Source organism: Erythrolamprus reginae, chromosome 2 (assembly GCF_031021105.1).
Source record: "Erythrolamprus reginae isolate rEryReg1 chromosome 2, rEryReg1.hap1, whole genome shotgun sequence".
Lineage (NCBI taxonomy): Eukaryota > Metazoa > Chordata > Lepidosauria > Squamata > Dipsadidae > Erythrolamprus > Erythrolamprus reginae.
Window position 1 is genome coordinate 251,924,075 of NC_091951.1, and position 24,143 is coordinate 251,948,217.

Consider the following 24,143-nt stretch of genomic DNA (forward strand, 5'->3'; position numbering starts at 1 on the left):
GGAGAAGGGCGGCATAAAAATCAAATAAATAAATAAAATAAAGCTGTAGACCTGTTTCCCAAATGCTGATATAACTGCTTTAGGACTGTTATTCATCAGAAAGAAGATTTGTGGTGGGTTTTTTTGTTTTTTGTTTTGCTATGTCCCATTAGCTCCCATCAAGATATATAGTCCTCAACATATGACCCCAATTGAGCTCAAAATTTATGTTGCTGAGTGAGAACTTTGCTAAGTGAGTTTTGTCCCATTTTATGACTTTTCTTGCCACATTTGTTTAATTAGAAATACATTGTTACTTAACAAATTGTTAAGTGAATCTGGTTTCCCCATTGACTTTGCTTGTCAGAAGGTTGCAAAAGTTAATCACGTGGACCTCGAGACACTGCAGCTGTCTAAAATGTGAGTCAGGTGTCAAGTGTACAAATAGGGGTGCTGCAATGGTTACACGTGTGAAAAAATGGTCATAAATCACTTTCTTCAATGCTACTGAAACTTTGAACAGCCATTAAGTGAACCGTTGTAAGTCGGGGACTATCTGTATAGTGCCACAGATTATCTAAACTATATTTCCTCAGGAGGAGCTCTGGTTTTCCAGCTCTGGCCTAATCCACTCGTTAAAGTACTGAATTAAAAGTTGTCTGGTTTTTAGTAGATGGGGCAGAAATTGGAGAGATGCTTTCAAAACAACTCCCTCTGACACAGCCCCTTCGGTTTTACTCTATCCTACTTTAGTTTTACCTCTACCCCACTTCTCCCATTTCTAGTTTACCTTCAGTTGGAATGTCTGAATTAATTCCTTCTCGGTATCATACATGAATGTTCCCAGCAGGATCTCCTCTTTTGTTTCATCATTTAGCCCCTAAAATTAAAAGGAGGGAATCAGTGTAGAAGAGTTGAATGCTGCAGCCAGGGCCGCCATCAGGAATTTTGGGGCCCCATACCGCCTAAGTGTCTGCCCCCCCCCATTTTAAAACTACTTTATTTTGTGACATACCAATTATGTATTAAATTTTCCTTTCAAAAAAAAAAAATTAAACCCTGCCACTACAACAAGGTACACTTGTTTGACAGATTAATAATATGTTAATAACGCAGAAAATATATTCAAGTGACATCAACATATTACATACATATAAATAAATTACCAGAACAGTGCAAATACACCAAATTAACAAAATATTATTAATTTTGCCATCAACAATATTAAAAGCAGCAATAAGATGGCACAAAGGATAAAGACAAAATACTCCTGCATCACAATAGAAAAATATTTGTTTACACAATAATACCAATAAATAACAGGTAACCAGAAGATAAATTATACGCAATAATCTTTAAAACTATACGTAAACTCCACCATAGGTGTAAAAAGCACAGTGCAAGAAAATAGAAGAGAAAGAGGAGGGAAGAGTAAAAAACCCGTCCCTCTTCTTCTCATTAACCTCTCCACCTATCTCCTTATAGCATTTTCCAAACATACCCTCATGTATCATCAAATCCATATTATGAAGCAAATGTACCTGCTATTGAGTTCCATAACTTAATATATTTAAGCTTTTAAATGTGTAATGTATAGTCTCTTAACAAATAGCATGTCTGTGGCTCTAAGAACAACACCTTTTCTTTCTCTTTTCTTTCTTCTTCTTTTCCTAGGATGTTATCATATCTATTAAGCATACGGTGAAATATTACTGTGTATGCACTTAACATAATTTAGAAGGCAAAATGTAAAATAACCAACTCCCGCTTCTGATCTTCTCAGCACAAGTCTCAAAATATTATGTAGTTGTTTGTTTTTTGAAAAGTCCTTAGTATCCAGCTTCTCCTTTGCATATTCAAATCTTCCCACTTCCCACAATGCTTGCTTCTCGAATCCAGGATGGTGTTTGCTTCTCAAATCTAAAATGGCGAGACGGCTCCAAAAAACATGTCAACTCCAAAGCAACAAATATTTTCCTCACACTTAGAAGGGAACAATTTTGAAAAAAAATCTAACACCATAATCAAAATGTATACCAAATTAGCTCTGATCCAAACTTTACCTTTAACAGCTATGAAGCTCTTCAGGCAGAATAGAGAAATTTTTTGCATTTTTCCAGATCTGTGCTCTTGCCTGGTCCCGATTGTAACAATTTTGCAACTGAATCCAATGAGCTTCCTTAGCACGCCAACTCACCAGCACTCCGTTCAATCGCCGGGCCCCCCTAATTTTTCAATTTGGCCGGGCCCTTGACGCCAGTACCAGTAATACTGCCCTATCGGCGGCCCTGGCTGCAGCAGCCCTGAAGGACAACCTGGAAGCAGTTCTTGGCCAACAAAGTCAGGTCAGTGCAGAAAGCAAAAAAAAAAAAAAAAGGAATTTTGAGTCTTGACAAGCAGGCAATCTTTTAATGGTGAGCGGAATTATTTTATATGAAACGGGCAGAGAGCTATGGAGAGTGGTGTGATTTTTCACCCTGATTATTGCCAGTTGTTTTTAACATGTTTATTTTATTGATTGATTGATTGATTTTGTCCACTACAAAATGAGGGTTTTAGTGGGTATACACATAGTAAAATACATGATGTAGGTTATATAGAGGATATACTTATAGTAAAATGTATCTAAGAAAGAGTAGAAGAGAAGATATAGGAATGTTAAGATGCCTATGTTAGGGCTTATTTCAGAAAGCTATGCTGGAAGTAGCAGGCAAAGGTTTTGTCCATTTCATCCTTCTCCTCCCACATATTGCTAGTTTATCCAGCCTCTACTGATGGGTTGCCAGTCCAGTGAACTTGGCAGTGTATTATGTACCAATCCCTTCAAAAGGAGCTTTTTGAAGGGAGCAACAGCTTGCATATCCCAAATTAAGGTATTAATTAATATTTTTCTTAAATTTGTATCTTACTTTTATTTGTTACAATTTAAGATCTGTACACAATAATGGGCTGCTGCCCCCATGGGAGGGGGACACAGTGGGAGTTGTACGTTCGTGCACTATTTATAGAATACTTAATAATTGTTTTTATTGTCCTTCCTTCTCTAGTACCTTAGTATGATCCTTAATGGCTTTTAAAATAAGAAATAATTAAATAGTGTGTTTTACCCATAAACACTTTAATCATTTTAATCATTATCTAGATCTTAACTTTTATAGCAATTAAAGAAAATTGAGCTACTTGCCTAATCTGTTATACTGAACCTTATGGGTTCAGTACAAAACCTTAAAATGTTACTGTGCTCCTCAACAAATAATGGTGTCTATCATTTGTCCTTTTTGTGGCTATTCAAATAATGTGACGTAATCAACTGAAAAAGAATCAAGCCACTACCACCCAGTCACATGACCTTTAAGCCACCCCGGTGACCTTTAAGCCACCCTGGTCACATGATTGTCAAGCCACTCCCACCTGGTCACATGGCAGGCAAGCCACACCCACAAAATAAACCATGCCCACAGTGTGGCAGTAAGCATTTTGGCAGCTCATTGCTATATGTCCATAATGCTCCCACCTCCCATTTTTCCCCAAGAACCATCCTAGATCTGAATGAATGAAATATTCTCATTGAATACTTTGTTCTGTACAAAGTTGAATGTGCACAACAGCATGTGAAATTTATTGTCAATCAGTGTTGCTTCCCAAGTGGACAGTTTGATTACACAGAAGTTTGATTTACCGTATATACTCGAGTATAAGTCGAGTTTTTTAGCCCAAGAAATGGGCTGAAAAACCCGACCTCGACTTATACTCGGGTGACTGACATGTCACCACAAAAGGGCGCAAGCGGCTTAGGGAAAGACAGCCGTCTGCCTTTGCTTCAGCTCGAAAGAAGCGGCAACTGCCCGGTCAAGAAGCAAGAATCCACCCCCTAGCCAAACGGCTTTTTTCTTGTTTAGCGCAGCGTTCGAGTTGTTGGCAGGTTCCTTTGCTTGCACGCAAGAGCCAACCACTCGAACGCCGCGCTAAACAAGAAAAAAGCCGTTTGGCTAGAGGGTGGATACTTGCTTAACCGGGCAGTTGCCCCCTCCCCCAGAGCGATATCCTTAGCGGTCTCCAGGAAGCGGCTTAGGGAAAGACAGCCGTCTGCCTTTTCTTCAGCTCCAAAGAAGCTCTGGGAGAGTGGGCAACTGCCCGGTTAAGAAGCAAGAATCCACCCCCTAGCCAAACGGCTTTTTTCTTGTTTAGCGCGGCGTTCGAGTGGTTGGCAGGTTCCTTTGCTTGCACGCAAGAGCTAACCATTTGAACGCCGTGCTAAACAAGAAAAAAGCTGTTTGGCTAGGGGGTGGATTCTTGCTTCTTAACCGGGCAGTTGCCCCCTCTCCCAGAGCTTCTTTGGAGCTGAAGAAAAGGCAGACAGCTGTCTTTCCCTAAGCCGCTTCCTGGAGACCGCTAAGGATATCGCTCTGGGAGAGGGGGCAACTGCCCGGTTAAGAAGCAAGAATCTACCCCCTAGCCAAACGGCTTTTTTCTTGTTTAGCGCGGCGTTTGAGTGGTTGACTCCTGCGTGCAAGCAAAGGAACCTGCCAACCACTCGGACGCTCTCTCTTTCTCTCTCTGTATATACACATACAGTTTATATAGTAGATAATGTACAGTATATTTTGGTGTGCCTGTGTGTAATATTTATTTACACATATGGCATATATACATAGAATTAAGTATATTTTGGATGTTCAGTAATAGTAAATATAGAGGGAAATTGTATCTCTTTGAGGCAAGGAGAGGTCAAGTATCCTAACCCTAACCCAAACCAGCAGGAGCAGGGGATTCAGGTAAGCACCTAGGTACTTGCATTTTTTTTGCCTATACCTGCCTTGGGGGATATATACCTGTTTACCATCTTTTAAACTTACAGAGCTAGTTTACTGGCTTTCTTTGAAATAAATATTCTAAAATATTTAATCTACTGATGCCTCAATTGATGTAATTTTATTGGTTTCCATTTTTATAAGTTACCAGGAGCCGCTGCAATTTCCACCCTTATACAGGGGTTTATAAATTTTCCCAGTTTTTGTGGCAAAAGTAGGCGCCTCGACTTATAGTTGGAGCGACTTATACTCGAGTATATATGGTACTTGGAGTTATATTTTGTTAAGTGTTCCCTTTATCTTTTTGAACTCTCTCTCTCTGTGTGTCTGTAGCCAATGCTTCAGCAATATACAAGGGGCCATTTTCTTCCATTCTGAAGCCCAATAATGAAAACTTCTATAGAAATGGGAGAGAATTCTCCTTTTGCTTTCCAACGTCCAGAAAGCATAAATAAGGAGAAACAGTCTACACTATAGCAATAGCAATAGTACTTAGATTTATATACCATTCCACCGTGCTTTACAGCACTCTCTGAGATGTTTACAACATTAGCAGCCCCCAATTTTACCGACTTCAGAAAGAAGGAAAACTGAATCAACTTTAAACTGGTCAGCATTGGATTTCTGGCAGTGAGCAGTTACCCTTCAATCCTGCATTCTAACTACTGCGTCATCACAGCTTTTGCCATCATTTAAAGTCTTCTTAAATACAGCAACTCAGAACTTCACAAACTATTCCAGATATACATTCAGAAACAACATACAAAGGAGAAGATTTTGTTCTTCTCTGGAATATTCTGCTTTTGAGCTGGAGAGTTTTGTGCATCACTCCCCAGGGGTGGGCTACTGCTTGGATGGGAGGGAACGCAGTGGAGTAGCGAAATTGGAACTCCACCCTAGAGCACCCAATTTACACTGAAAGATGTTGAAAGAAAATGTAGCGCGTCCTGCATAAACCACGCCCACAGTGCGGTAGTAAAAAATTTGGTACTCCTTCACCCTTCCTCCCCCTGCTCTAAACCAACCGAAATCATATTATTGTAACATCTGAACTCTGCCTTAGTTTAATGCAATTAAACGCAACAGTTAGATTTTCAAGTCAGAACAAAATAGGCCCTGAAGAACTGCAGAAAAAGTTTTCAGAGCCATTCACAAATATGTGCATCCTTTAATTTTAAGGAAAGCACTGAGCTTTCCTTAAAATGAAATGAAGTCAGATTTCATCAACATTTCGACCTGGAATACAAGATCTCTAGGAAATCCAAGGGCTATAGTGTAGGCTAGATTGAAAAGTTAAAGAAAACATCCAGAAGAAAATAATGACATGTATATAGTTATGTGATAGAAACTGGACTCGGGGCAGTACTATTTTTCTAGCTGAGAAATTGTACTATTCTACTGAATTAACTAATAGCAATGATAGAAATACTGCACCTGTAAAATAGTTTCAGGAGGGTTGGCTGAAGAGATAAATGGAAACCAACAGTTTTCCTGGTGCAAAAAATCGAAAGACTTAGATGTCCTGTCTTTATCAATCGTGGCTCCTAGATAGACAGACAGATGATTATGTAACCTCAAGTTATTTTCTATTTCTAGTGAACATTTAGATGTATTTTCTTGTGACAGATGTTTTTTAAAGTCTAGAATTAGTAGAGTAAAATATAGATTTCTTAACAGAAATTACATTCATTCACATGTAATTTCCCAATATTAGTTCCCGCGTAGTCTCCATGTAGATAGATGATACTTTTATAAAGGCTAGAATAAGTACAGAATAAAATATAAAGAAACTTTTCATCAGAAATTAAATTCACTTATATATACTGTAATTATCCAATAGTAATTCATCTTTTGTAGAGTTTAGTGTAGAAAGAGAAAAATCTGTCAGATATGATTTCAAATCACTTTCTTATTTTTTCCCCCCAAGCTTCAGTTCAGGGATTTAAATGTGATGCCCATTAAACATTTAAATCAACCGAAGCTTTCAGATACTTCTCAAGGGCAACCAGGTTCTCAAGATCCAGAACTGGGTTTAACTACTGCACAACTCACAGTTTATGCAAAGACACTCCTGGCTGTGAGTTGCAAACCCAAAGCCACTCCATCTTTCAGGACATTACCTATTGACTTTTGAGCCCAGTCAGCTTTCTGTATATCGTCTTCAAAAATCTTCTTAAAAGCCAAATTGAGCATATCAATCATTTCCTGCAAAGGAGAAGAAAAATGCACCAGGGAAATGATTTATACAAATATCAGTTACATACGTTAGACATCGTAAATTACAAATATAACCATAGACTTAATTCCAACTGTTAGCAACACATACACAAATATGGACAATAAAGCAACATGTCAAAAAAGCCAAAATTTGCCAATTCGGCAAATGGTTTCTTTCTCAAGTTTGCTGAGTAAAGACAGGAAATAAATGGGCCCAAATGAATAGCCCATAAAGGAATATTAACTGGTATCTAATAATATTTTTCTATCAGATTTTAGCTAAGGAGGAGTGGTTGCTGGTGCTTAAAACAGTGTGTACTACAATTCTTTTAGATAGCATTAAGATGTTTTCATCTGTCAATTAATTATGTGAAAAAATGATGCCTATGAAGCATACATTATAGCCAGCCCTGGGACACAGGCATTTGGGGGCTAATGTCAAAAGACAAAAATTTATATCAGTGCAGAAATCTCTATGCAATGCTCATGCTTTTTAGACATAAAGGCTGGAACTTCTGTGGAGAAGAAAAGTATGTAGAAAGGAGAGGTGATTTAATAATTCTTAGAGTCATCAATCAATCCAGACAGACTATCTCATGTAGCAGGTTGGAGATGTACAAATTTCCTTTAAACTTTTGGTAAAGGATAATCCCATAATTTACTATTTTATTTAATTTCTATACCACTCAACTCTCCAAAAGGAGTAATTGTTTTGTCTTCACCATAAAGACTTAAAACATACTAGAACACCTTTTATTATAAGCATCTCTATCATGAGCAGTGGGAAATCTATGACTAGGGCAGTGGTGGCGAACCTTTTAGAGACTGCAAGCCAAAACCCACTTACTTGTCGCAAAGTGCCAACAAGGCAATTTAACCTGAATACTGAGGTTTTACTACCTAAAATAATGATAAAGGCAGAGTTCAGCTAATTGTTCTACGAAAAATGTGATAAATGCACTTTTATGCCCCTTCATTTTTTCTGCTTTTGAAATATTATGCTCAATAACAATAAAAACTTTTGTAATATCATTTCTCTTTTTCTCCTTCCCTTTCTGTTTTTCTCTCTTTCCTTGCCTATCTTCCCCTTTCCCTTCCTCTCTGCATTTTTCTTTCTCTTCCTCTTTCCCTCCCTCTCTCTCTCTCTGCCTTTGCTTCTTTCTCACCCTGTTTCCATCCCTCTGTTTCTCTCTCTCCTTCCCTCCCTCTCTCATTGCCTTCATCTATTTCTCCACCCCACCCCTCCAAAACTGGTGCTGGGTGGTGGGAATCTGGAGGCTGATGAGCCTAGGAGCAGTGCACCGAAGTTCAGCTGTCTGGCAGGGAGGCATGGCACCCCAACACAGGCAGCTCTGCAGGAAAAGCAACTGACATCCGGGAGGCCAGAAGGAGCCTAGACCAGGGGTAGGCAAAGTTGTCTCTTTTATGACTTTTTTACTTCAACTCCCAGAATTCCTGAGCCAATCATGCTAGCTCAGGAATTCTGGGAGTTGAAGTCCACATGTCATACAAGAGCCAACTTTGCTTACCCCTGGCCTAGACGATCCAGAGTTGCATTACGGCTCTGTGTCGTAATGAATTTCAGGAGGAGGGGGACCCCATCTTCTCCATTGGGAAACACCTGAGCTATGGTGGTAAATCTATAGCATCATGCGAGAGGTGGCATGCAGAGCCCTCTCTGTGGGCATGGGCGTCATCGCCCCAGCCTAGCTCCATCGCATTTCTTTGTCGGTTTCATTTTCAGGGAAACAAAAGTTTGTGGGACTAAAAAAAAAAAATCACTCAATCAATTCCAACTTTGTGAGATCTTCTCCTTTCATGAGAAGTTGGAATTGATTGAATTTTTTTTTTTAGTCCCACAAACTTTTGTTTCCCTGAAAATGAAACTGATGAAGAAATGTGATGGAACTAGGCTGGGGTGATGACGCACATGCCCACAGAGAGGGCTCTGCATGGGACCTCTCGCATGATGCTATAGATTCACCACCATAGGTGGAATAGTTTGTCCAAACTATTCCACTGGTTGATTGTTCTCCCTGTTGGGAAATTTCTCCTTGGTTCTTGGTTGCTTTTTCCCTTGATTAGTTTCCATCCATTGTTTCTTGTCTTGCCTTCAGGTGCTTTGGAAAACAGGTTGATGCTCTCTGCTCTCTGCAGTCCTTCAAATATTGGAACACTGCTTTCGTGTCATCCCTAATCCTTCTTTTCATTAGACTGGATATACCCAATTAGCACCATCCTTGTTTCTCAACATTTTGTTGATATTGTGGCGACCAAAACTGGATGCAACATGGAATACTAGTGCCCAGTATGGAATTATAATTTACCCTTTTGCAGCAGGAAAGAAAACCCTCACTGTGGTTCAATGTTTTCCCTACTGTATTTTTTAAGCATATTTGGTACGAGAGAGGCTGGGCATGAGAACAACTAACAGACTTCAGTTTTGTAAACGGGGGAAAAAATGACATTCTATGGTAGCTAATAGATGTGCAAAAGAAAATGATAATCTGGAAAGATCGAAACCAGAGAATTTCTGAGATTAGTTGCAGCTTCCTACTTTCTCCTCTCCTGGTAAGTCACTTTCCTGAAGGATTTGCTTGGTGGACTGCAGGCGGCCTTTATGGAGGTTGCTAATCTCAGAATGCATTTGATCCATTTCATTCTTAAGGTCCTGAATTTCATGGAATTGATCTTCCAGCAGATGTTGAAATTTCCTTGTAAGAAAGGAGGGGAAATGGGTGTTAGGATTATATGCAAAACTCTGAAAAACTGTTAAATGGCAAAGCAAAAGGATACAAACCTGTTCTATTGTTGCTTCCGTCTATTGTTGCCTGGATTTTTGCTGTAGACTAGTGTAATACAGCTGGTCCTTGACTTACAACCATTCATTTAATAAGTCTGAAATTACAGTGGCACTGAAAAAAGTGATTTCCGACCACTTTTCACATTTAGGACTGTTGCGGCCTCCCCATGGTCACATGACAAAGATTCAGATGCTTGGCAACTGATTCATATTTATGACGGTTGCAGAGTCCCAGTGTTGTGATCATCTTTTTGCAACCTTTTTATAGACAAAGTCAATTAGGGAAGCCAGATTCATTTAATAACCATGCTATCAACTTAACAAAGCCATAGTTTTACTTAACCAGCGTAGCAAAATAGTGGTAAACAGGGGCAAAATTCACTTAACAAATGTCTCATTTAGCAACAGAAACATTTGGGCTCAATTGTGGTCGTAAATTGAGGACTGACTGTAATCATAACTGCTTTCCAGGGCATTCCTGGGCCTGCAATGCACCAGCTAATTATTGTGGTTACATAAAACTGGATATTAAGGCATTTCCGCCGAATCTGAAGGATGTTAGAATCAAGAAAGGAGATATTAAGCATGCCTGACCCCAATACGGTAAAGCAGGGATGTCAAACTCAATTTCATTGAGGGGCGCATCTGGGTTGTGTTTGATCTTGGGGGTAGGTAGGTGTGGCCACAGTGGGCGTGGTCAGCTCAACATCACATGTACCAAAAAAATTTTCGGTGTTGGCGGAAAAGTATAGTGTCTGAGTGACATTCCCTTTGGGACTGGGCGGCATAGATAAACAAACAAACAAACAAACAAACAAACAAACAAACAAATAAATAAAAAAAATCCCTTCTTTTTTTATTAAAAGAAATTAATAATAAAACAAAACCAAATTATATTACTATTATTATCTTCGCTTTTTCCATCCCTGTCTCCTCCCCCCTTGTGTGTGTGTGTGTGTTTGTGTGTGTGTGTGTGTGTGAACTGTTGAACCATTTCCAATTAGAGGTGAGCTATTGGAAATGGTTCAACAGTTCACACACACACACACACACACACACACAAACGGCTGGGGGTTATTATTTGGGTGCTTTTTACCATATCCTTTAAATCAAGAGTCATTTCTCTTCTCTTTCTCTCTCCCCTTCTTGCTCTTTCTCTCTCTCCTTCTCTCTATTGCTTTCTCTCTTTCTCACTCTTTCTTTCTTTCTATCTCTCTGGCTTTCTTTCTCTTATCTCTCTTGCTAGCTCTCTCTACCCCCCTTTCATCTCTTTCTCTCTTTCTCTCTTGTTTTCTTTCTCTCTCTCTATTGCTTTCTTTCTCTTCTCTCTCTTGCTAGCTCTCTCTCCCCCCCTTCATCTCTCTCTCTCTTTCTCTCGTTTTCTTTCTCTCTCTCTATTGCTTTCTTTCTCTTCTCTCTCTTGCTATCTCTATCTCCGCCCCCCCTTTCTCTCTCTCTGTTAGCAGCGGCATTGGTCAGTAGCCCTGGTGCGGTGGCAGGGTGATCGCTGTGAGGCGGCGAGGGGGCTGCGAGTGCGCTTTCTCCAAGCGCTTCAGGAACGCTTGCACTGCCTCTACTACAGCCCCCTTGCTGGAAGTTTGGGACGAAAGCGCTCCCAGCGAAGGGGCTGCGAGAGGGGCAGGGCAGGCATTCCCGAAGCCTTCGGAGAAAGCCCTCTCTCGCAGCCCCCTGGCTGGCTGGCAGCACTTTCGTCCTGCAGACGCCACTGCCGCGAGAGAAGTCGCGCCCCAAGGCAGGAGGTGGCGGAGGAGGAGAGGGGGCGGATCGGGCGGGCGGGGAGCAGGGCTGAGAAGCCAGGGGCACGTTTGGCTGGAGGCACTGTGGGGAGGTAGGGGCGGCCGCGGCTCCCTTTGCTCCTACTGCCGCACCTCCCCCCCCCGCGGGCTGGCAGGGGGATGGGGAGCGCGCGCTCACAGCTTACAGCAAAAAGTTCCCTGGAGGCTCAATTTTTTTACTGTGAAAGCCTCCTGCAGACCTCACCCACCGCATGTGGTCCACCCGAGCACTGTTTTTGCCAACAGAGGAACAAGAAGCCAATCTTTACTGTTTCCAGGGCAGTCCCGCGAGCCGGATGTGGCCCATGGGCCTTGGGTTTGACAGCCCTGCCCTAAATATAGTCAGGAATGAATGTTTTTTAATTCGAGGGAACTTCCTTCCACAGAAAGGTGGATAGAATTGCAGCTTAAATATTTTCTCCTTGGGTGTGAAAGAATGTTGCACTGTAGTCTCTAACCAAAATCAAATGCATACTTATCCAGAGGGCTTCCAATGTGTTTTCAGTCTTAGGATTGCCTCCAAAGGGATTGGTGTAGGCCAGGAACAGACAAAGTTGGCTCTTCTATGACATGTGGACTTCAACTCCCAGAATTCCTGAGGTAGCATGATTGGCTCAGGCATTCTGGGAGTTGAAGTCCACAAGTCATAGAAGAGCCAATTTTGCCTACCCCTGGTGTAGGCCAAGGATGGAATTGGACAACCTATTATTTTAACCCTAATGTACATGAGATAATGAAACTTGAGGCTTACATTCCTAGACCAATGCATGCCTGGCTGGGGAATTCTGGAAATTTGCCAAGGTTGGGCAGCCCTGTCTTAGTTCCTGTAGTTCTAAGCCTGGCTGCATTTCAATAAGCCACATTCCCAGAGATTTGTACAGTTCTTTTCCTTTAAACCATAACTTTTCTTCCATATCTTAGGTTTGAAGGGGGAGAGGCCTCTTTCCAATGTTTTGGTTTATTGGGTGACGATTTCCAGACTTTTTTTTTTAAAGCTTGTGTGCATTCTTGTTTTTAACTATTGTATTTTGTAAATTTCCCAGAGTCATGAGATAGATTTAAGCAGTTTATACATTTAATTAATGAGTAAAGTCTTTTTCTTTCAGATATTTTGGAGGCATGTATAATAGTCTTACCAGAGATTGTTGAGCTCAGTTTCATACATTTTTGCTAGTTCCTGTTGGAAGGGAAAAAACATATATGATTCAACTTTTATATGAACAATTTTTAACGTGGACCTCAATCATAGTTAACTGTAGTTAATTTATGACCATTTTAGAATATATATCTATATCTATATATATCTATATCTATATCTATATCTATATCTATCTATCTATCTATCTATCTATCTATCTATCTATCTATCTATCTATCTATATATATGTACAGTATATGCTTCTTGACTTAAATTCAATTCCATACCTCCCCAGCCAGAATTATGCAGTAAATTATAATCTTATCATTTAGTGATTGCCTTAGATAGTGAGAATTTACCATTACATAGATGATGAAAAACTAACTTGGGAATCAATAACCACATTTACCTTTACAACATCATTTGGTTACCTGTCCACATTGCCTTGTGCTTATCCCATACCCTCTGGTAGAGCCAATACATTTTAATTTATGTTTGCTTGTTTGTATCCTACTTTCCATTATATATATATTTTTACAAAATATCCCAACATACCTTCTTCCTCTTATTTTTCCCACAATAACAATCTGAAGTGAGTTAAGGTGAGTGTGTGTGACTGGGCCAAGATCACCCAGCTGACTTTCAAGGTTAAGGCAGGACTAGAACTCAGTGTCTCCTAGTTTCTAAGCCAGCATTTTAATTGCTATATCAAACCCAAGCAAGCTGTCATTTCCTGAGCTGCTTGTTTGTGTAGCAGTGGTTACTCCAAAACTGCTGAGAACAACTTAACAGGCTCAGTTGTGTAACGTTAATGAGTTGATTGCAGCCTGGTAGCAGCTGCTGCCTGGAATTGACAAAATCCTAGTCACTTTCACCCCTGAAGGCATTTGCCTCCTAAGAACCTGCAGGTACACTTCTTTCAATGCATATTCCCCATCATGTACCTGTTCACCCTCTTTCCAGTGAATGTAAATGCAAACACCATTCCCATTCTTTCTAATTATCCCAGTGCCAGGGTAAGCATTTCAAACGATGGGGAGTAGGGGAAAAGGGATATATGATTTGGCCATTTCTCCAGGTTCTTCATAAATTGAGTTCTCACTACACCTTATACCACACTGCTTGGAGGCCCTCCCTTATGATACCAGGTTGCAACGCCTTGGTCCCTTCAGCCTTGAAAGACGGCATTTAAGGGGTGACTTGATCGAAGTGTATAAAATCATGCATGGGATAGAAAAGGTGGATAGAGAAAATTATTTTCTCTATCACACAATACTAGGGCAAGGGGGCACTCCTTAAAGCACATAGGTAAGAACGCGAGGACAAATCAAGGGAAATATTTCTTTACCCAAAGGGTCGTTGGTTTATGGAATTTAGCTGTCAGCCTTGATAGCTTCAAGGCAGGATTAGACAGATTCATGGATGCCAAGTGTATCGGTAGTTATTGAAATGGATGTCCATGTGCCGCCTCTATGTTGGTTGAGGCAGGGAGAATTCCCTTGAGTACCATTTGTTTGGGGTCAAGGGAAAGTTTTGCCTTCTCCTTCTGCTCAAGATTCCCATGTACAATTAGGGGGCCAATGTGTAACACAGAATGCTGGACTCGATGTGCTTTGGCCTGATTCAGCATGGCTCTTCTTATGTTCTTATGCTTGGATTCACACAACTGTTTGGGGTTATATCCTAATGCTGTAAAGCAGGGATGTCAAACTCATGTTGTCATGTTGTCATTATGTGATGTATTGTGGCTTTTTTCCCCCTTCGCTAAACCGGGGTGTGGGGGTGGCCAGTGTGTGATGCAGCTGTGCCATGATTGTGACACCCCTGCTTCAAAGCAAAGAAAAGCTGAAGTAAAATAATAAGCAGAATTGTGGTTATGTGATTTTTTGCTTAGTGACAGCTTTGCTGAACAACGGACTTGTAGTTTGTCAATTGCAGTCACCAAACAAGGAGTACCTATTTTTGGAGAATGCAAAAGTAGTGGAGCCAAGTTTGCTACTTGAGCCATTCTTTTATATTTAAAAAATAAAATCCAGATTTTAACTGTCACTTCCATGATGACAGATTATACACAAATTCACTTGCTGTTTTCCAGATACAACATTTCTGGTAGCCTCAAAACCCAAGAAAACAAATGTGAACATCATCTTTCATGGCCTCTTATTATCGAGCAAGGGCTTGTTTCCATTGAGAATTGTTACTGAGGAAAGGATCTTTGTGTGTGGCAGCCTTTTTGTCTTGAGGCCAAATTCTCAAATTCTCTATGAGTTCCCCAATCTGGCCCCAAACTATTTCGATGACTTCCTTTTCTGTCCCTTACATGCAATGGTGTTTACCTTGGATGACAGGCCATCAGATAATTGCAAGTATTGACAAACAGTATAAACTGAGCCTGTGAGAAACAAACAAAACTGGGAAGTTTCTACAATGAACTCTACAAATGCATTTTGTCTTGAAGCTTCATGCTAAAATTACACAGAATTTAAGGAAAGATGTTCCTCTAGCATGTTATCCTCTTTTCTCAAAACTCTTCAAGAAGGACATTAATCCTACCTACACTGAAATTTGGCAACTTTATTGAACACTGGGCACGTTCTCTCCTTCCTTTTGAAAGAAAAGAAAAGCTTTTTAGTTTTATAAACACAGAGTAATATAGAAGTGCATCTAAGAAAAATATCACCACACACAACCATTTCCCACTACCTGAAGGAGCTTTTAAAATCTCACTTTTTTCTACCGATACTTACTATTCAAACAGCCTTCATTTACTTCAACCACCTACCCAAATTGTCTCTTACAGAAGCTCTTTCAGTACTGAGAGAAAAATCTGTATCTGAGAGAAAGGTGAATGGTCATAGGATATACAATAACATGCCCTTGTTTGCAGGTTGGACACTTCTGCTGTGCAGTTCCATACGTATTCGTCCTGCAAGAATCTGCAGTTGGATCCTGGTTCAGAGGAGCAGGAGTTGGAGCTGGGACTGTCCAACAGGGAAGACATAGTCCTCTATAAATGAGTGGAAAGTCGAGGGGATGAGGATGAGGAAGTCCCAAGGGCGTCTGGCAGTGAGAGTGGGGGGGCCAACCGGATGGGGATCCTCCTGCAGGAGCAGAGCAGCTGCACAGGACCAACAAAGATGGTAGTCTCTCAGTGGTGGGCTGCTACCTGTACGCCTCGGAGCTCCATTCCGCTAGACTGCGCAAATTGCGTGCAACCACTCTGATGCCGTCTTCAATATTCTGGTGACTGGCGCCATCTTTTTTTTAAAAAATCCTGCGAGGGGATACCCAGGTGCGCGAAATGTCATTGATTTTTTGCTTCTCCACATGTGTGGAAGCAAAAAATCACTGAAATTGCATGCAAGCGAGTGTCCCCTCAGGAGATTTCAGCAAGTTTTTGTTTCATGCGCAAAAGCAAAATCACATGTGGGAACACACGCACAGGCACACATCCATGACCACCCGAATGAGTAGGATGCCCGTGCAGCGCACCGATATGCAGGTAAGTGGAACCCGCCGCTGCTCTAGACTGCCTCTGACAAGGAACGGATGAGGAGAGCAGAGTGGAGAGGGGCACAGAGGAGATCAGCGAGGTTGCTTACAAGGAAGCAGCCCCGTCCTTCCTCAGAAGGAAAGCTGGGGAAGGTTGATTGAATCAGATGCTTGAGAAGGCGTGTCTATCAGGAACACTTGCTTGTTTTGATGTGCTTCTTCCCAGCTTCGCTGGATCCTGTTCCTTGAAATTTGGGCTTGGTCTCAGCTCTCAGACTTTAGACTCTTGGACTCTTATTTGGTTGCTGAAACTCTGGACTTATCTCCAGTGAAGGGCTACCAAAATTTTACTACCACATTGCGGGCGTGGCTTATGCAAGATGCCCTGCATTTATTTTCAACATCTTTCAAGGCAAATTGGGTGCTCTGGGGCGGAGCTCCATTTTTGCTACCCCACTGCGTTCCCCCCCCCTGCAGACAGGCAGTAGCCCCACCCCTGCTTATCACCCTCTTTCCTCGTGGGAAACCTTCCTTAGCCACTGCCTTGCCCACCTGACGTGAGTTAAAACATGAACTTTTCTGGATAAAATCTGGCACATTGGGACTTCTGACACTCAGGTCATCGACACAAGCACCTTTTTTGTTCAATCCATGAGAACCGCCTGCTATTCAGATGTTTTTTTTTCAAATCTCAAGTGGAAGTACTTACCATAAATGACTGAAGCAGCTATGGTGAGCAACATCAAGCATTTCACAGAGTTATCCATTTGGCTTCTGTGGAGGAAGGTAGGATCATTAAGGAAAAGTCAATAGACGGGAAAATTCTTAGGATAAAAATGTTAAGGATAAGAATGGGAATTTTGATAATGGCGAGGGCCACTCAAGGGCATTGCTCGTTCTTTTCCCAACCAGAGAGGTTTATTAACAAGTCATTCTGAGGGTTGCTGCTGCTTCATGTTTTTTTTCTCTCCTCTCTTTTCCTTGCTTGATATCTGCCATAAAACAATGCATGGTGTGATGTCATCAAACAAGGTGTTTCCTTAACCCCTAGTGCCAATGGTATCACACCATGCATTATGGCTATGCTAGCTGTTGCATGAGAAAGGGAAGAAACACCTAGGACAGGGGTAGACAAAGTTGGCTCTTCTATGACTTGTGAATTTCAGCTCCCAGAATTCCTGAGCCACTCATGCTAGCTCAGGAATTCTGGGAGTTGAAGTCCACATGTCATAGAAGAGCCAACTTTGCCTAGCGCTGACCTAGGAAGATGCATCTATTGAGTTCAACCAGTTCAGTTTAAGGTGTTAGCAGCATTGTTAGGTATCAGATAGGGGCCTTTCCCAAACTGGATATGCAGATATGGAATTGGAAATTGCCTGCATGTAAAACAGGTCAAGCATCAAATTCTTGGCAATGCTCAGGTTATTACATTGCTTGAGATATGGAAAAGCAGAAGTGAGAGTAAAATAAATAGTAGAGTTAATGAAAACCAGCAAGAGGATCAGAAGAAAGACTACTTGTGAAGTAGAGGAAGACATAACATAAGCTTTCTTCCTGCAAGTAATGGAGGAGAGAGGCAGCTTGAGTCTATGCAAAGGATTCAAGAAGTCCATGTGTGTTTCAACTGGGTTTATTTCAACATGGCCAACTCTCCATAGGATGATTCACTGCGGGACAAGAATTACACTAATATCAAAGAAATGGTGGAATAGAATCACTGAAGAATGGAAAATTTAATATTTTAAAATTTATTTTAAATAATAAAATTGAATTGTTAAATTGTCCCATGGCGAGTTGTGCTGAGGTGAGTTGGCCATGGTGAATTGACAGTGGCAGGTTTGGTTGCAGCTACTTGGCTGGGCTGGATTGATTGATTCATTGGTTGATTGATTGATTGACTGATTCATTCATTCATTCATTCACTCACTCACTCATTCATTCTTTCATTTGGGTTTCTGAATGGTTTATCCCATTTCCATTCCCAACTCAGCCAGTGTGGACAACTTTCACCATCAAAGAAATTGCTGAATACGTTGGCTGGAGAAGATATGTGGTTTGGAGAATCTGAGAGAAGTAGACTTGAATTTAGAGGGAGGGACTTGGGACTAGGAAGAGAGAGAGAGAGAGGAACTGCAAATGGGACCATGCAGAATCTGTTACTTTTAAAGTCAAGGAAGGAAGAAATTAAGGATAATTAATTTGTGCATAAAAGGCACCATTAAAACACAATAATTGAATATTTTATAGTTATAATACATTATTTTAATATAAAACATGGATTTATAATCAAAATAATTTTTAAATATTTAAATTCATGGGGATGTGCATGGGGGGTCAAAAATGCATGCAGGGAGTGGAGGGGCAGGAGGTCACTTGTATATGCAGGGAGTGGGGGAGCATAGGGGGAGTGCGCACATATGCGGGGTGCATGCAGGGGAGTTGTGTGGGCAACTGCGAGGCTGGGTGTGTGTCGCACACGCATTGCGTTATGGGTGTCAAAGTATGCTTTCGGCAAGTGACAATAAAAATGTTAATCACCAATGTGTTAGGGTAACACCTCTTTAGCCTATTTAAAGTCTTGCATGTCATCTAATATATGATATTTTCAACCTCTACCCCACCCAACGTAGATGTGATGGAGAAGATGATTAGATGCAGAGTTAGCTGTCTTGATTATGATTTCTTTCCAAAAGACGTTTTGGACATTGTTACATCGCTACTTACCTTATACAGCAGCAGAATTGTAAAAGTTTTCGAAGAAAGTAGATAATAGAATACACAATAAGGCTAGGAATGCAGCATATGGTTTCTGTGAAACAGAACAATTCACAAAACAATTAAGGTGTTGATTCTGAAGGTTTATAAAGTACCGTATATACTCGAGTATAAGTCGACCCAATTATAAGCCGAGGCACCTACTTTTCCCACAAAAACTGGGAAAACTTATTGACTCGAATATAAGTCCAGGGTGAAAAATACAGTGGCTACTGGTAACTTATAAAAATGGAATATTCTTCTATTGTGGCTTCTTAAAATTGTTTTTGTAGGAGAATAAAACATATGAAGAACGGTTGCAAGAACTGGGTATATCTAATTTAATGAAAAAAGGGACCATGGGAGACATGATAGCATTCTTCCAATATCTCAGAGTTTGCCACAAAGAAGAAAGAGTCAACCTATTCTCCAAAGCACCTGAAGGCAGAACAAGAAGCAATGGGTAGAAACTAAACAAGGAGAGAAGCAACTTAGAACTAAGGAGAAAATTCCTGACAGTTGGAACAATGAATCTGTGGAACAGCCTGCCACCAAAAGTTGTGAATTCTCCAACACTGGAAGTTTTTAAGAAGATGTTGGATACCCATTTGTCTGAAGTAGTGTAGGGTTTCCTACCTAGGCAAGGGGTTAGACCAGAAGACCTCCAAGGTCCCTTCCAACCCTGTTCTTATTATTATATTATATAACTTTTTTCCTTCCAAAATGTTTTTTATTTATTGCATTTCTTCCTCCCCTTCCAAAATCTTTCTTTTTTTAAATTCCAAAAACCTTTTAAAATATCTTTAGGAATGTTATCTTAATCTTAAAACCTGTTATCTTAATATCATTATAATTTTCTTAATAATTGGGATTTTATATATTCTTTCAAAACAATTGCTTAAATCAGACTTCCATGTGATAAATATTCAGATTTTCCATTTAAAATGTATTTCATAAGTTAAAATCATTATTACTATATCAATAGATCAGTAAATAACAATTGGGGGTTACTCAATCATTAACTGTAAAATCTTTCTTCTACATGATATTTGTCTTGCATAAGGAGAAACCATACTCTTAAAAAAAGGTAAATCTATTCATATTAATTATGTAGAACAAATGATTCATGACAAAATTCATACTATTATATTATCCTAACCTTTGTATTGTTTGAAACAAGTCAGCATTAACAATCTGCTTGGTTAGGATAAGTATAGTTGGAAGAAAAAGTTTAATTACACACAGTTATCCCCACTTTAAGCAACATTTTCTTACAAAATAACCTATCCTGTTAATCAAATTTAAATGGGTAACTTACATTTTACTTGTACATTTTATTTACAGTACTTGTAAAATAGCGTTGCTGGCTTGATCAAATCCATGGTTCCTTCCTTCTGAAAGTCTCTTGAACTCTCCCGCCCCTTCCCCCAGTGCTTCCTGTAGAGGAGGAGCTGTGATTGGTACACCTTGCTGCCAATCAGATAGCTCTCTCAGTGCCTCCTTTCTGTGTAGAGAAGGAGCTGTGATTGGTTCAGCCTGCTGCCAATCAGGCAGCTCATGGGCAGCAAGAGCAGAAAGAAAAAAACCTCCTGTTGCCAGCCATGAGGTTTCTTTCCTCCCTGCCTTTCACATCTGAACTGTGGAACTTTGGGACAGTTTTCAGGTCAGTGAAAGTCAGTGACTCTAGTATATGTCGAGGTTGTATTTTTCAGCACTTTTTTTGTGCTGAAAATATCGACTTATACTCGAGTATATAGAGTACGAGTATATACGGTAATTAGATGGGTGGAGGATGGGAGCTTTTCAAAAATCTCTTTTGTGTTTTTCCATTGATTATGAATTTCATCTGCATAAATAAACCATCCTCACTGGATAAGTGCTGAGCAACCTGACATTTCCAGTTTTGTGTTTTTCTGTTTTCTTCTCTTCCTATCCTTGTGAGCTAAACCAGGTCAGATTTTAAAGAGAAGGATTGTTTGTGCACGTATTTATAAATTCAATTTGTAATTTCTGAAAAGATGGTCATTAAACAAAGCCATTCATTTGATTGGACTTTTTTTTTTTTTACTGACACCAACAAAAAAATGACAGAAACTGGCAAACCCCCTCAACCATTTGAATTATGAATAAAACTGTAACACTCGTATGGGGTTCCTTGTAACAATGGAAACATGGGAATTATAATCAATAAAGGAGCAAATCAAATCAGTCTTGAGCCCAAACTGAGGAGCCCATATAATTCATTTGCAGATAATTTGCTCATCTTCCCAGGAGCTTTTCATGTATTCTTGCTGTCTTCACTAATCCATTCACACAAGAAATGTGTATGTATCTATGACTTTTGAAAGATCTCATTTTATCTAGGGAGTTATGCACGGGAAGGTATTATAATACATTTCCAGCCTGGAATAAATAGGAATGAACTGGACAGTTTTAAGTCTTGGACTATTGGCTTCACCTATCCTATCACATTATGGAATCCAGCCATCTGGTTGGGCAATGCCCACCACATGAGTATGACACATATAGCCACAATGCTAACCTTTTCGGATTTATTTTCCCTAAAGGAAAAAGATATGTGGAATTAAGGTGAAAGCAGACAAATTCTTCTGGTTCTGGTAAGCTAACTTTCTTTAACAACTAATTTGCCTGTTCGAATCATTGGCCTTATATTTATCTTTTCAAATAATTTTCTTCCTAAAAAGGATTTATTGACCCATAGAAGGATTGCACGGCTTGGAACATGTTAAACAAGATAGCCAACACTACACCAGGCTCATCAACTGAGTGGAAAGTATATTTTTGTTATTGAAATGTTTTTCGACTTACCTGTAAATTTAAAGTTGAAAGGTTGTTCAGTGTGTACAAATCTATGGAGGGTGAGCCTTAGTTGAAAGCTCCTTAACATTTCATGACACTGCTTTTCTTGATATATATTATTTTTCAGTCAACAGAGTGATTCATTAAGACATAATTTTATAACTACATGGATATTTACCCCATTTCTTGATACAGTGATACTCCACATTAAGGTAATTTTTGTTGGAAATATGACTCATTTATTTGAACTTTTAATATCTCTGTACATTTGCCTCTATGCTATAATCTGAACTGAAATATTTTATTGGGAGATCACCTCCAGTCACCTCATCTTTTTGAGAGATTGGACAGAATCTACTCTTGCTACTCACATTAGTTTAACAACTACACATTACTTTAACAACTACATTACTTTAACAACTACATTACTTTAACAACAATTCTAACTGAATTTTCAACTGAAATCAACATTAGTTTAACAACTACATTAGTTTAACAACTACTACTTTAACAACAATTCTAACTGAATTTTCAACTGAAACCTGTTAGTCAAATAACTCAACATCATTAGTATATTCTCATGTTTTATTTCCCATTTTCCCCTGGTGGGAAAATCTGGAGCAAGTTCTAGGTGCTTTTTACACTTCCTCAGTATAAATGTTCATATTCCTGTTTTTCTTTATTTATCTTGGGAGATTTCATCCACTTTCTTGCCCAAATGGTTTATATTGGCCATCCTTCCATGCATCCTGATTCGATAAATGCACGTGTACTCTGGATTTCCCCAGTTGCTCTCCACTTTGATCTTTACATACTGGAACACCTTCTCTTGTTCATTCTGAAATGTAGATGAGGGAAAAGAACAATCATAATAAAAAGCCAACGAGATGAAGTCATCCTCTTGAATGGCTCTAACGGTTTAATAGAAGAGTGCAAAGCCTATACTGTATATCTATATACAGGAGTCGGGGCGGCGCAGCAGGTAGAATACTGTACTGCAGGCCATTGCAGCTGATTGTAGATCTGTAGATCAGCGGTTCAAATCTCATCACCGGCTCAAGGTTGACTCAGGCTTCCATCCTTCCAAGGTGGGTAAAATGAGGACCTGGATTATGGGCGCAATATGCTGGCTCTGTTAAAAAGTGCTATTGCTAACATGTTGTAAGGTGCCCTGAGTATAAGGAGAAGGGCGTCATAAAAATCAAATAAATAAATAAAATAAATCTGTAGACCTATTTCCCAAATGCTGATATAACTGCTTTGGGATTGTTATTCATTAGAAAGAAGATTTGTGGTGAGGTTTTTTTGTTTTTTGTTTTGCTATGTCCCATTACCTCCCTTTTTAGTTTAATGCAATTAAACGCAATAGTTAGTGAAAAGTCTGAGGCAGCTTGAGTTTAAACGGTTCTTTTATTCAGCTCTATTCGGAAAGTGACTTCAGCAAGGAACGCGTCTGGCTTTACACAGCACCAGACGCTCCTTTTATACTTTTAGACTTCCCGCCGAAACCCAACTGTCAGAGTCTTAGCCAATCATAGGCGTCTAACAAAATTCAACTATTTACATTGCTTTATACATACTCAACACCCCTCCCTCCTTTGTTTAGAAAAAAACAGTTTTACACAGAAAGCCAGGTGACAAAATCATCCAATCGGCTCAGTCTGCGTGCAATCCTTTCGGACCTGCGCAGATCATTTGAGTCTTGGCAATCGGCCAAAGAGGAGGTCGGCTCGCTAGCATCTCCACTGGAAGTCCAGGGTCTTGGTTGCGGAAAGGCCCCCAGTGTAGAGTCTGCGGGCACAACGCCGACCCCCGAGGATGCTGGCTCGACATCGCTGGAGGAAGATCGTGGAATTTGTGAGTAGATTTGCGTGTCCATTAAATTTTGTTGTATAGTCCGTCCGTTGAAGTCCTCTGTAGAAAGCAAGGGTGAATAATCCAAGTTAGTGTTTCGGGCTGTGGTGGCGTTTGGTACAGGTGTGGACTCTTGGCGCCTTCGTAGGTGGTCGATGTGCCTTTTCCACACTCGGCCATCGTCTAAACGCACATAGTATGTCTTTGGCGCGGTTTGTTGTAATATTGTCCCTTTTAACCGATTATTCCACCATCAAAGTTCTTTGCAATCACATTTTGACCTAAATACAAATTTCTTTCTGGATTTACAACATCATTTTTGCTTTCACAATACATAGGATGGAGTCTATCTATTGGGGTCCTCAGTTTTCTCCCCATCAAAAGTTCAGCAGGGCTTTTTTGAGTGGTAGCATTTGGGGTGATGTGCTGGGTTAATAAGAATTGGTCAAGGTGTTCTTGCACCTCACCTGGTCCTGACC

The 24,143-nt window shown here is 40.2% G+C and overlaps 1 protein-coding gene across 1 annotated transcript in view; it reads right to left on the reverse strand.

The window, feature by feature from the left end:
* Window positions 1-23,844, reverse strand: part of LOC139159564 (SUN domain-containing protein 3-like) — a 185,799-nt gene extending 161,955 nt beyond the window's left edge. The window contains exons 1-8 of the mRNA XM_070736873.1: window positions 23,796-23,844; window positions 18,961-19,045; window positions 16,946-17,010; window positions 15,081-15,136; window positions 12,743-12,783; window positions 9,565-9,721; window positions 6,911-6,995; window positions 6,225-6,334 (exon numbers count right to left, since the gene is read on the reverse strand). Coding sequence (XP_070592974.1) covers window positions 6,225-6,334; window positions 6,911-6,995; window positions 9,565-9,721; window positions 12,743-12,783; window positions 15,081-15,136; window positions 16,946-17,010; window positions 18,961-19,045; window positions 23,796-23,844 — 648 coding nt within the window. The remainder of the gene's footprint in view (window positions 1-6,224; window positions 6,335-6,910; window positions 6,996-9,564; window positions 9,722-12,742; window positions 12,784-15,080; window positions 15,137-16,945; window positions 17,011-18,960; window positions 19,046-23,795) is intronic.
* Window positions 23,845-24,143: the final 299 nt, after the last annotated feature.